General features: G+C 42.1%; 1 protein-coding gene across 1 annotated transcript in view; it reads right to left on the reverse strand.

The window, feature by feature from the left end:
* Positions 1-12,270, reverse strand: part of DNAH3 (dynein axonemal heavy chain 3) — a 403,897-nt gene that overhangs the window by 305,669 nt on the left and 85,958 nt on the right. Inside the window, exons 12-14 of the mRNA XM_078777885.1 lie at positions 5,183-5,288; positions 2,184-2,362; positions 1,003-1,187 (exon numbers count right to left, since the gene is read on the reverse strand). Coding sequence (XP_078634011.1) covers positions 1,003-1,187; positions 2,184-2,362; positions 5,183-5,288 — 470 coding nt within the window. The remainder of the gene's footprint in view (positions 1-1,002; positions 1,188-2,183; positions 2,363-5,182; positions 5,289-12,270) is intronic.

The raw sequence follows: 12,270 nt of genomic DNA on the forward strand, positions 1-12,270 counted from the left end.
AGGTGGAACTCTAACCTACTCAAGCACATTGACGAAGCTATTCTTAACACATTCTATCTATTGAACCTCAGGCCCCCTTCCATGTAACACTTCATCAATCAGTGTGACCCCCTTTTGTCTTGTGAACTGCCTCAACCCTGGTTTATGGTTTATGTTTGAGTCCATTTTTTCCCTGACAGTTATGCAATGGACTCCAGACCATAATCAAACTGCTCACATACATTTTATCTCTCACTCAAATATATTGACACTTCATTACATCTGCCACCCCAGGTAGACAGATTGTGGTCATGTTTTCACCCTGTGCATTTGTTTCTCTGTAAGCAGGATATATCAAAAGGTTATGGACATATTCGGACGAAATTTGGTGGACAGGTTGGGTGTGTGACAAGGATGATTTAATTAGATTCTGGTGAAGATCTGATCCGGATCTGAGAAATTTTTAAGGGATTCTTCACCATTGAGCAATGGGGCAAAAAACGATATCGAGCACAATATCTCAAAAAGTTATGGAATAATTATGACAAAACTTGGTGGATGAGTTGGGGTGGTGACAAGAACAAAGTGATTAGATTTTGGTTCAGGTCTGGATCCAGATCTGGCCTATCAGTGGGGTACAAAACCTAAACTGTTCAGCCTGATGGAGGTACGCTCTCGACTGAGTGCCGTTCTAGTTTATCCTGTTCAGTCAATAATAACTATGGTAAATAAAAGAATATAAATATAATCAATATTATGAGAAATCACTCTTTGAAATCGTGCATTGATTTAAGTTTGGCATTGATTTAAATGGACTCATACTTTTGTACCCATTACTATACACAGAGGTATATAATAAACATTAAATCTGATGACCTCTTTACTTGCGCGAGTCGTTGGTGAATGTTATAGAATGAGCAAATCACAAATTCCCGCCACTTTCAATGAAGTATCAGAGAGGTATGACGAAAGAAAAGTGCAACGGCAGGTATTGGTATCAAACACGCAGTCGGTAAAAGTCACCGGGTATTGAGGCATTTTCAAGCAGAAAGGCAAGTCGATGTGAACCATCAGCCATCTCGATCTTCATTTGCGGTACTGTCACGTCGCTAGATATCTGCACAAAATCATCCAAAGCAACTATCTGTGCCGTCGTTTGTGGCACCTCGATAAGCCTCTCCGCCAAGATGGAGTATCGGTGGCATAAGCTGTCGGGCAAAGAAGGTCAAAAGAAAGGATCAGTGGAGCAGAAAGCTTTAAAGAAGCAAAACACAACCAGCGTAATTACAATAGATCCATCGACATGAGTCGCTCAAATGATAGAAAATGGAAACTTCTGGGTTTCAGGACCACCACACCCCAACTCCATCTTCCCAGGAACACCACCTGATCTATTTGCAGAGAGAAGCACCACTATAGCTTCCTTACGACCTGCGTAACGCTATTGGATCTCCACCACCACATCCGCAGCATCGCTCTTCCTCCCTTGGGCCTGTTACTCGTCCACCCTCACCCCAAACCTCGCCTTAATAAACTGGACTGTGGGGTTTTTAAAGGCCGCATGACGTTCAAATAAACGTGTGAAACAATGAAGGGGTTGCAAGGAGGGTGGTTGCCTTTATTATTTTATTTATTAATTTTCTACACAACCCCTGAATTACTTTGGCGCACTCTCAAGGCAGAAGGGTGCAGTGACAGAACTCATGCGCTGTAATATGGTTTCTGTGACAACAAAATGAGTCAAAGGTTGCACAAAATATGGAGTAGTGAACATAGGATGTTTATAGCTCACCTGGATTTTAGGCGGAGGGGTGGAGGTGGACGTTGAGGACTTGGAGTATGTAAACGGGGGAGGAGGGGAGGGAATGGGGGGGGGGGGGGGTGGATGGGAGGAGTTGAGGGCTTGAAGTCACATATTACATTCCGTGGAATTCCCACGGGTCTTTGCAGGTAAAACAATATTTCCTTACGAAATGTAAATGAGTCTCCTTATCGATTGAGAATTAAAATTGGAGTGTTGTGAGTACCTCGTTTGCAGAGACTTTGAACGACCCTCATCTGTGACTCACCTACGCGGGTGGTTACCATCATCCTTCCTGCCTCCAATTGTTCTCAAGTCTAATCTATTCGCTACACAATATACAGCAAGTACAAATTTTTAATTGAACAACACACATGTGTAGGTGATGAAGTAGTGAGAAGACCTTTTGTTGAGTTTCCGCATCTCATTCATCTGGAAGTTGAGCAGAAGATCTCTCAGTTGCCTTATATGGCGGCCGATGTCTTCAGTGAGAGAGCAGATGTTCAGGAAAAACAGAAAGAGTGGAACTGTCAGTGGCATATTGTTCAATTCATCTTGTCGGGCCTTCAGAGAAATGAGCTCCTGCAGGTCAAGGATATAAGGAGCATGGAAGGGGTCCCATCATCGGGTAGTAGGTGCTACTGTTTATACTCTACAGTATAGTGATGTACTGGTGACCATAATAATGTGCAACCAAACCTGCACCTGATTAACATAATCTAATAACACAACACAGATACAATTATCACAAAGTTGAATAAACCATGTCGGCATTGTTAATAACAGTAACTTACACTGAAAGTCTTTGAACAAAGGTTGATGTGCAAGGTGATAATGTAATTTTAAAATCCCTTCATTTCTCATTGTGATCTACAAATAACGTACAATAATAAATGAAAGAGGAGGAGAACAACAATAAACTTCAAAAAAGGTCCAAAATTAACTTAAACTTAATATTCGGTGGACTCGATGACCTAATTTGTTGGAGTTAGAGCATCCACTCTGAGTGGAGGGGGTTGGCAGTTCAAACCCCGGCCAAGTCATCATTTATATCAAAGACTTAAAAAATGGTGTGCATTGCTTCCATGCTTGACACTCAACACTCAAAAAGAGTAGAGCACAGGCATATAGAGAGAGAAGAGAGAAAGAGTGAGAGAGTGAGAGAGGTGAGGTGAGGAGGAGAGAGGGGTGGGAGAGAGAGGTGAGGGGAGAGGAGAGGGAGGGAGGGAGAGAAGTAGAGGAGGGAGAGAGAGATGAAGGGGAGGTTAGAGAGGTGAGTGGACAGAGAGGGGATGGAGGGAGCGAGACATTAAGGGGAGTGAGAGAAGTAGAGGGGTGGGGAGAGAGAGAGAAGGAGAGAGAAGTAGAGGGGTGGGGAGAGAGAGAGAGAGAAAAGGAGAGAGAGAGCAGGAGAGAGAGAGAGAAAAGGAGAGAGAGAGATAGAGAGAGAGAGAGAAGGAGAGAGAGAGAGAGAAGGAGAGAGAGAGAGAGAGAGAGAGAGAGAGAGAGAGAGAAAAGGAGAGAGAGAAAAGGAGAGAGAGAAAAGGAGAGAGAGAAGGAGAGAGAAGGAGAGAGAAGGAGAGGGAGAGAGAGAGAGAGAGAGAGAGAGAGAGAAGGGTGGGGGGGGGGGGGGGGGAGAGATGAGGATGGAGAGAGATGAGGGTGGAAAGAGGTGAGGCAGTAGAGAGGTGAGGGGGGACAGAGGTGGGGAGGAGAGAGGTGAGGAGGAGATAGGTGAGGGGGGAGAGAGGTGAGGGGAGAGAGGTGTGGAGGAGAGAGGTGAGGTGCGAGAGAAGTGAGGGGGAGTGAGAGGATAGGGGGAGAGAGGGGAGAGAAAGTGGAGGGGAAGAGACAGCGGAGGGAGAGAGGTGAAAGGGAGAAAGGTGAAGGGAGAGAGAGAGAAGAGAGGGAGAGGTGAGGCGAGTGAGGGGGGAAGTGAGAGAGAGGAGAGGGAGAGTGTCCACCTCCATTCTGTCTACCCCATTTCTCCCCACACCCATTGTTTGACCAAGTCTTCCTCGATTTTGTCCTTCAACTCCACTGTTGGCCCCCATCTCCCACCTCTCCACTGTTCCTTTTCTGGCCTGTTGTGTCCCGATCCGTTCAGTGTTCTAAATCTTCCAGGAGCCTTGATTCTATGTACAAAAAAACTGTCATAGGTTGGCAACCATTGTGCTGGTTCAATGGGCTGAATGGTCTCTTTCTGTGTTGAAGTTCCTTGGAAGGGAAGTCATCTATCTATTTTGTAATATATATATATATATATATATATATATATATATATATATATATATATATATATATATATATATATATATATACAGTCACGTTAAAAAGTAAGTGCACCCCGTGTAAAGTTTTGCCTTTTTCAACATATTTCAACATACAGCTATTTTATCTTCATTTCAACAATATTGATCGATAAAGGTGATATAATATAACAAATACCATGAAACATTTACATTTTGTAGTCCATTGTATAATTTAAATAAACATAAATGCAAATTTCGCATGTGGAAAAAGTAAGTACACCCTTACATTTATCACTACTTCAAATACCTAAAATTAGAATCAGGTGCACCAGCACAGGTGCAAATGATTAGAACATCGTTAGAGAGGATCTTGGAGGCACCTGTCTTATTTAAACCTCAGACATTTCGTTTGGTTTACTCTTTGTTGTTGAAGTGTGTGGCGTACGACAACTTGTGGACAATTCGTTTTGCTTTCGAGTCCTTTGATTAACAATACTAGGGCATTGCCCGTACTATATCTATATCTAAAATTATATCCCCCCCCCCTCTATTTACATGAAATGGTTTGGTCCAAAGCGAACGGCTTGCGAGTACGGTGACAATCCCCCCCCTCTATTTACATGCAATGGTTTGGTCCAAAGCGAACGGCTTGCGAGTACGGTGACAATCCCCCCCCTCTATTTACATGAAATGGTTTGGTCCAAAGCGAACGGCTTCCGGAGTTTGGTAAAGAAATCGCCATCGCGTGCACAAACGCGCAGGAAAGCGAATGAATCGCAAATTCGTTTTTATTAGTTTCAAAACATAGTTTAACGCCAACATAGTTTGCAAACGTGAAATAAATGAATACGCTCTCAAATGTGCCATCCGAGGCAGAGTGTGTCCGCCACGTTCGGCACACGCGATCGTTCGCTGCTCTCTGATTGGTTGAATCGTTTTTTGGACATAGCTCGGTAAGTAATTGTCCGATTAATATGAAACCTTGAAAAGGCACATCCTCGGGTCCCCAGCAATATACCTGGCAAGTTAAAAGTATATCGGACCCGTGGTTGTCGAGAAACAGCGGTCACAGACAAACGTACAAACGTACAGAGATTACTGGAATTATAGATAGATAATATATATGAACAATAATCATCCTTTGATTAACCTTTGTAAAGTCCTCCAAAGATTTCTCTTCATCGAGAAACCGAAGCAATATCTGCTCCATCTTCCCATTCACCAGGTCTTCATATTTCTCATACTCTGATAGATACCTAGACAAGACAGAAAAATCAACCTCTCATCATGCATACATATTCAAAGTACAAAGCAAATGCATCCAAGAAGTAAAGCTATTTCACTTATGTAAACTGTACATTGACAACTACAACGAGCAATCAAAGATTGCATAACCTCACCCACACTTGTTTTGTGTGGTTTATTAGTACATATTTTACTTATATATCAGTACTCACATTCTAATTGTACATACTTTATGGACTTACTCACATTACAATTGTACATACTTTATAGATGTACTCACATTCTAATTGTACATACTGTTACATTTATGGGGGTAGATGAAAGAATCCCATGGTAAAGGTAGGACTGTATAATTATAGCATGGACCGTGGATGCGTAGGAGAAATCTCGATGTACTTAGGTAGGGAGACTGTAGCTTAAAATTGTTTAAGTGTCTTCACACGAGGGGTGAAGCAGTGATAATTAGGGACTAAGGTTAGTTTTCCCCAGTACATGATATTCCCTCTGTGATTTTCCCTTTACGTTTTGCTGACAAGGCCAGCCAGGAAACAACATTTACAACCAGTGCCGGCCCTATGAACACTCATGGAAACTACGCCCCACCCACATGAATACTATAGGCAAAATGCCCCGCCCAGTAGAGGTGGAGGATCAGTAGGTGGAGAAGAAGGCCGGCAGGCCACTCCCCAAGGAACGCGATTGGTTCTTGCTCGGGAGGAAGAGGAATGCACTTCTTCTGCTGGGTCCGACAAGAAGCTGGCCATTTTAGTGCTGAGTTAAGTGTGCGTGGTTTTGGAGGGCTAGTGGAGCATTTGTTGTGTCGGCAGCACCTATGAAGAGGTTTCGGCTGTGGTGCACTTCGGGTGAGCTGGAGGCCGCGTTGGGCTCGCCCAGACAATGGACCCTAAAATAAAGCTGTCTTCACTGCTTGCCCACAGCTCTGGGCGTCTTTGACGCGTGGGCTTTTCATCAGCGGTTGCCATCTTGTGTGCTTCCTGAGCCTCGTCACCACCACTCTCCTCAAAAAGGGCCACTTGAGGCCAAAGCTGAGTGCCGGATGGCCAAAAAAGATTTTATTTTCTTTCATCTGCCCCCTTGTCTGTTTTTGAGTCTGTGTGTGTAGGTACCTCAGATAGGAATTTTATTTACCTCAACATTTACTTTGACATTTCCGTCCTGCATTTATTTTCATTAAATTATTTGTTAAATTTACTGTCGTGTTTACTTGTTTGAGGTTTCAGAATAAACCCGTATGTTCCATACAGGTAAGCACTTTACCTCCCTTCATTCCACCCGCGACAAGTGTACCGCCATTTTCGGCTGCTCGCCTTGGGAGTAAAAACTGTCTCGACTATCCGTCATCAGGCGGTCTTAATCACTGGTGTCAGGACAATACTTTATAGAGGTACTCAGTTGAAAACAAGAATAACCGCACTGTGGTCACAACCTGCGACACAAAATATATATTTTCACCTGCTCTGTCCACTCAACTCCATCGTCGTTACTGTTGAAGGTATTATACAATATTAATCTCCGATGGTCTTCACGGTTTGCTTCAATATCAATTACGAGTCTGACGGACAGCTGGGTCTAGCTTCAGGTAACTAGTGCACACACTCCAAACAGGAGCGGCAGGAAGGGTTATGTTATATCCTCTGTGGGGTATATAGATTACAGTAGATCTATGCTCGGGCCTCAAGAACATCAGAGGTGTATTCAGTTACCAAGTTTCCACTCTCCTACTCTCTCTGTGGTCATAACCCTTTTGTTTATTTAAAAAAAACCTGTATGTGATCATTCGAGGTACAGGGTTTTGCCATTAAGAATCCGGTAATGGGACAATTGGGAAACGTGAATTTAACGCGCATATGGCGCTGTTCAAAAATTACATAAAGCTATTATTTTAGGGAGGCACGTACGGGCTTGATGAATCCTTACTAATAATTTAACACTTGACCCAAACAAAGCCAATTTAAATCTGACGCAACAAAGCTGGACAGTATATAATCAGCAGAGGCCTATATCAGCCTAATGTATTCGGCCCAAACGGAAACAAGATGGTGGCTATATCATTTTTCCTCGGCACTATGGTGGGTGGAGACAAGCGACAGATGTGGGTGTGGTGCGGCAGCTGTCTGACTAATAGGTGTACATTTCAAAACTTGAAATGCACATTTAATTTGGCTTTGATTTTCGATAAATCGACCACACCCACAGCACAAAAAAAGCACATTTCAAAAAAATTAACCCAATAACAACAACAACAACAACAGCAACAGCAAGGCAAAGCTCTTGTAGACATGCGACGTCATAAGTAAAAAGTGAATGTGTACTACTGGCCACCACTAGGTGGCATTTGTGGCCTACGTTAGCACTTTCTGTGCGACCAAACAAACAGACAAACAAACAAGAAGACGTCATGCAGAGCACAATACTTGAAAAATCCACCCCCACCCCCAAAAAAGGTTGCCATTGATCCATCAAATTGTCCATTTCATCAAGATTAAAATTGACGATCTTGATCGAAGCTCGGGTCAATAGGATGAAAAGTGATGATTTTTCAGATGAAAATTGATGATTTTAGAAGTTTGACCTAGTTGACATTTGACCTGTTGACCTCAAAAATAGTTGGTTTCCCAATTCAGTGGTGCACTATGTAATTGCTGTTTAATTTTCAGGTTAATAACATGCAAAGTGATGGTTTTTCAGATGAAAATTGATAATTTTAGAAGTTTGACCTTGAGTTGACCTTTGACCATTTGACCTTAAAAATAGTTGTTTTCCCAATTCAGTGAGGCCACTATGCAAATGCTGTTAAAGTATCCAGTCAATTGGATGAAAAATGACAATTTTAGATATTTGACCTCAAGATGACCTTCGACGATCTTTGACCTCAAACTCAATAGGATTCTCAGTTGTGACCCCCTCTACAACTTGGTAAAGTTTCATGATGATCGTTTTGGAATGGTGACCTGCAGGCGAGTGACAGACAGACAAACAAACAAGGCCAACCAATATACTTTAAAAATCTTCAATTTTGCAAGTAACAATCAAAAAAGACGTTGATACTCGCAAAATCCACCCACCAATCCCCACCCCACCCCCCACCCCCCCCCTCCAAAAGTTGCCATGAAGACATCAAATTGTCCATTTCATTAAAATTAATATTGACATCTTAATCATAGCTCAGATCAATCAGATGAAAATTGATGATTTTAGAAGTTTGACCTTGAGTTGACCTTTGACCTCAAAAATAGTTGGTTTCCCAATTCAAAGACTCAATATGCAAATGCTGTTCAACTCTCAAGTCAATTGGATGAAAATATTATCTTAGAAATTTGACCTCAAGATGACCTTCGACGATCTTTGACCTCAAACGCAATAGGATTCTCAGTTGTGACCCCCTCTACAACTTGGTAAGGTTTCATGACGATCAGTTTAGAATTGTGACCGGAAGGCGAGTAACAAACAAACAGACAAACAAACAAGAAGACGTCATGCGGAGCACGATACTTGCAAAATACGCCCCCCCCCCCCTCCCCAAGAAATTTTTTTACATTGATACAGCAAATTGTCCATTTCATCAAGATTAAAATTGACAATCTTGATCAAAGCTCGGGTCAATAGGAAGAAAAGTGACGATTTTTCAGATGAAAAATGATGATTTTGGAAGGTTGACCTTGAGTTAACCTTTGACCTTTTGACCTCAAAAATAGTATGTTTCCCAATTTAGTGACTTGATATACAAATGCTATTCAATTTTCAAGTCAATCGGATTTAAAATGGCGATTTTATAAATTTGACCTCCAGATGACCTTTGACCTTTGACCTCAAAATCAATAGGCTTCTCAAATGGGACGACTTATACAACGTGGTGAAGTTTCGTGACGATCGGTTTAGAATTGTGACCTGTAGGCCGGTGACAAACAGACAGAACCACAAACGGAACCGACCAATATACTTGAAAAATCTTCGATTTTGCAAGTAACAAGAAGACATCATGCAGAGCACGGTACTTGCAAAATACACCCCTCCCACCAAAAAAGGTTGCAATGGATACATCAAATTGTCCATTTCATCAATATTAAAATTGATGATCTTAATCAAAGCTCGGGTGAATCAGATTAAAATTGATGTCAGATTAAATCTTCGATTTTGCAAGTAACAAACAGACCCAAATGCAATACCATATCCTTTGACAAGGGTAATGAAAAATAATTGATTCATTTTTATCTGCAAGGCCTCAGAGGTTGCATTACCCTTCCACTTCTCAAAAGAAGCACAAACAAGACCGATAGTTTAACACTGGCATGGCCAGGCTTGTTTGAAACTTTAGTTGAAGAGGAAAGTATGCCCTGGGTGGGAATACCAGTTAGCAGTTAGCAAATAATATAAGTATTAATTTTTGGCATGTCCATCTGGCAGGGACAGCCGGTTCATTAATGACTTGGGTTAGAAACGGCAAATGATGAACCAATTAATTCCACATTCCAATGCCACCTTCAGGCAACTCAGGCATCGACAGCACGTTCTCTATATTTTCATTGCAAACAACATCATTCCTCATTCCAATCACAATTAATACTATGGTATTAATATATCAAGACATAATGTGAAATCACGATTGTATTGAGATATTATCAAACCAGTGAACCGTCATCATCTGTTCACCTCCGGATTTGGGAGCAAGGTCCATGGAGATATAGTGTAGGCTGTTATGTCATTTCGTGTTTTTTTTTTGTTAAAAGCAAAATTCCACTTGATTCCTTGTCTTTGGGGTGTCACATGTTCGAAAAAATAGGTTGTTAATTTTTTTAAACGGATTAAGGGTGTCAAATCCAAGATGACCGCCAAAATATATAAATTCCATTAAAACTGGTATTCTGAACACAGTATGAGGTCCAAATTAATGATAATACCCATAATTTCAATACCAAGGAGTTCAAAAACAATTAATTTCAATATGGCAGTCAAATTCAAAATGGTGGAAAAATCCAAGATGGCCGCCACTTCTTAAATAACCACAGTACAAAAACTTAATGTTCTTGATAACACAAATTGTGAATGATGAAATAGGTCCATTTTGGTGGTAATGCCCACATAAGTAATGCTAGGCCGTTGGGGAAACATGTTACTGATTCGTTGAAATCGGTGGATGCCAGCCATAGTGAGAAATAGTGAGAAAATCCAATATGGCTACCACTGTTTTACACAAAGGTCCACATTGCTATAACAATGATAGCGTAATGTAATTTCCTGTTTGACCATATTTAAATATTCCTGTCTCACAATCATCCGTTTTACCTTACAAGTCCTCGTGTTCACCTCCCACAATGTTCTGAGCTGATTGTTCATTGTTGCTACAGCCGTAGTTCAAACAGCTACAGACCTCTGTGCATGGGAGTTTATTGCTGCGGCAACTACAGGAGTTTCCTTTGCATCCTGATTTGCAGCCACATTTTACCAGCTTAGTCACGGCCTCTGGTGCTGGAGGGTTCAAACACATCACCGGAAGAAATCTATTTTCCTCTGACTTCCATCCGTAGTCAGTGGGAGAAGGAAGGGACGGTTGACTTTCGCATGCCTGCATCCATATCATTGCAATATAATGTGCTCGCAGAATGTGTGGTGTCAATGATCCAGAGGTTGGAGGCAGACTCTCTCCCTCGGCCTGTCGATTTGAGTGCAAGAACCATCGTAGTGCATTTACTTTGGTGTGTGTTTTGGATCTGTACAACAAGCAAACGAACCTTTCCAGTTGGTCAATTGCGTTTGGAGAGGGTGTAGCAGCAGATTTGCCAAGTGAAGCAAGTGAATCCAGTATCATATCATCGCAGGACATGAACACCTTCATACACCAGTCCTTTGTCCTGCCGGCGAACCTGCCACACATATCTGATCCTGTGAAAGAATGAAACCCGAGAATAGCTGAGGCGCGGTTAACTCCTAACTTTTCAAAGATAGGTTTGACTGCAATTTTCCTATTCAGTTTTCCTTTTCCGGTAAGGAAATATGTCTCAGCAGGTAGCTGTGGATACATGTGGATCATCAGCAAGAAGACATCGGTATCTGGAGAGTCTATTACAAGTTCTACATCGCCGTTAACTGTTAGGGCATGGAGCAAGAGTAACGTATCCGCTTCTTCATGACCGTGTTTTACCAATTCATCAGGCACACTTACATTGCCTTTTGTCTCAGTGCCGAAGGTTACCATGAACTTCTTCAATTTGTTGGCAGAGCTGTTGCTGTGATCCAGAGTCTTTGCAGCTAAATACTCTACAAGTTCTGCCTTGGTTTTGACACTTGAAAGGAAGTCCTTCAAGGAAATATTCTGGATCAGTGTACTATCTTGGATGTGATAGTAGGTCGAGTTTCCCTTTGTTCTCTTTTTTCTCATTTGCTCTTTCAGAGAACTTTCGACGTATCTGTCAAATACCAGTCTTACTTCGTCGTAGTTAGCTGCAATCCTGATAAGCTTTTCAAGAAATGACATGGCAAAATCACTGCATGTTTTCATTTTGTCTGTCTTGGAGATGGAGTTAACGAGGGCCATGCCATCTATGACTACAACTTTAAATTTCTCAGACATGTCGGACATGTCAGTTGAAGCTTCTTTCTCAGGCTGCGCTTCTTGTACTTCAGGCGCCTCGGCTTGGGGTGGTACTTCAGTTTGGGAGTTTTCACTCAATACTTGGTCGCCAGAAACACTCGGTATGGCATTAGCTGGATCGCTTGTGGCTTCTGTTGGGCTAGGTTGCTCCTTGGTAACTAGCGCTTCAAGATGATGAAGGACCTTAGCCTTGTCATATGCTAGGAGAAGTGACCCATCCGAAGCGAAAAGGGCACGTGGAACAATTCCAAATTCATACTTCCCAATACAGTCCTTTAGATCAAGGTCTGGACGGCTTCTTGATGCTACTATAAACCTCTGTAGGAGTCCTCGTTCTTCTTTGACTTTAATGAGTTTGTCACCTGCTTTCACTTTCTTCACTG

The sequence above is a fragment of the Myxine glutinosa genome, chromosome 1 (genome assembly GCF_964187855.1).
Source record: "Myxine glutinosa chromosome 1, kmMyxGlut1.1, whole genome shotgun sequence".
NCBI classification, from domain to species: Eukaryota; Metazoa; Chordata; class Myxini; order Myxiniformes; family Myxinidae; genus Myxine; species Myxine glutinosa.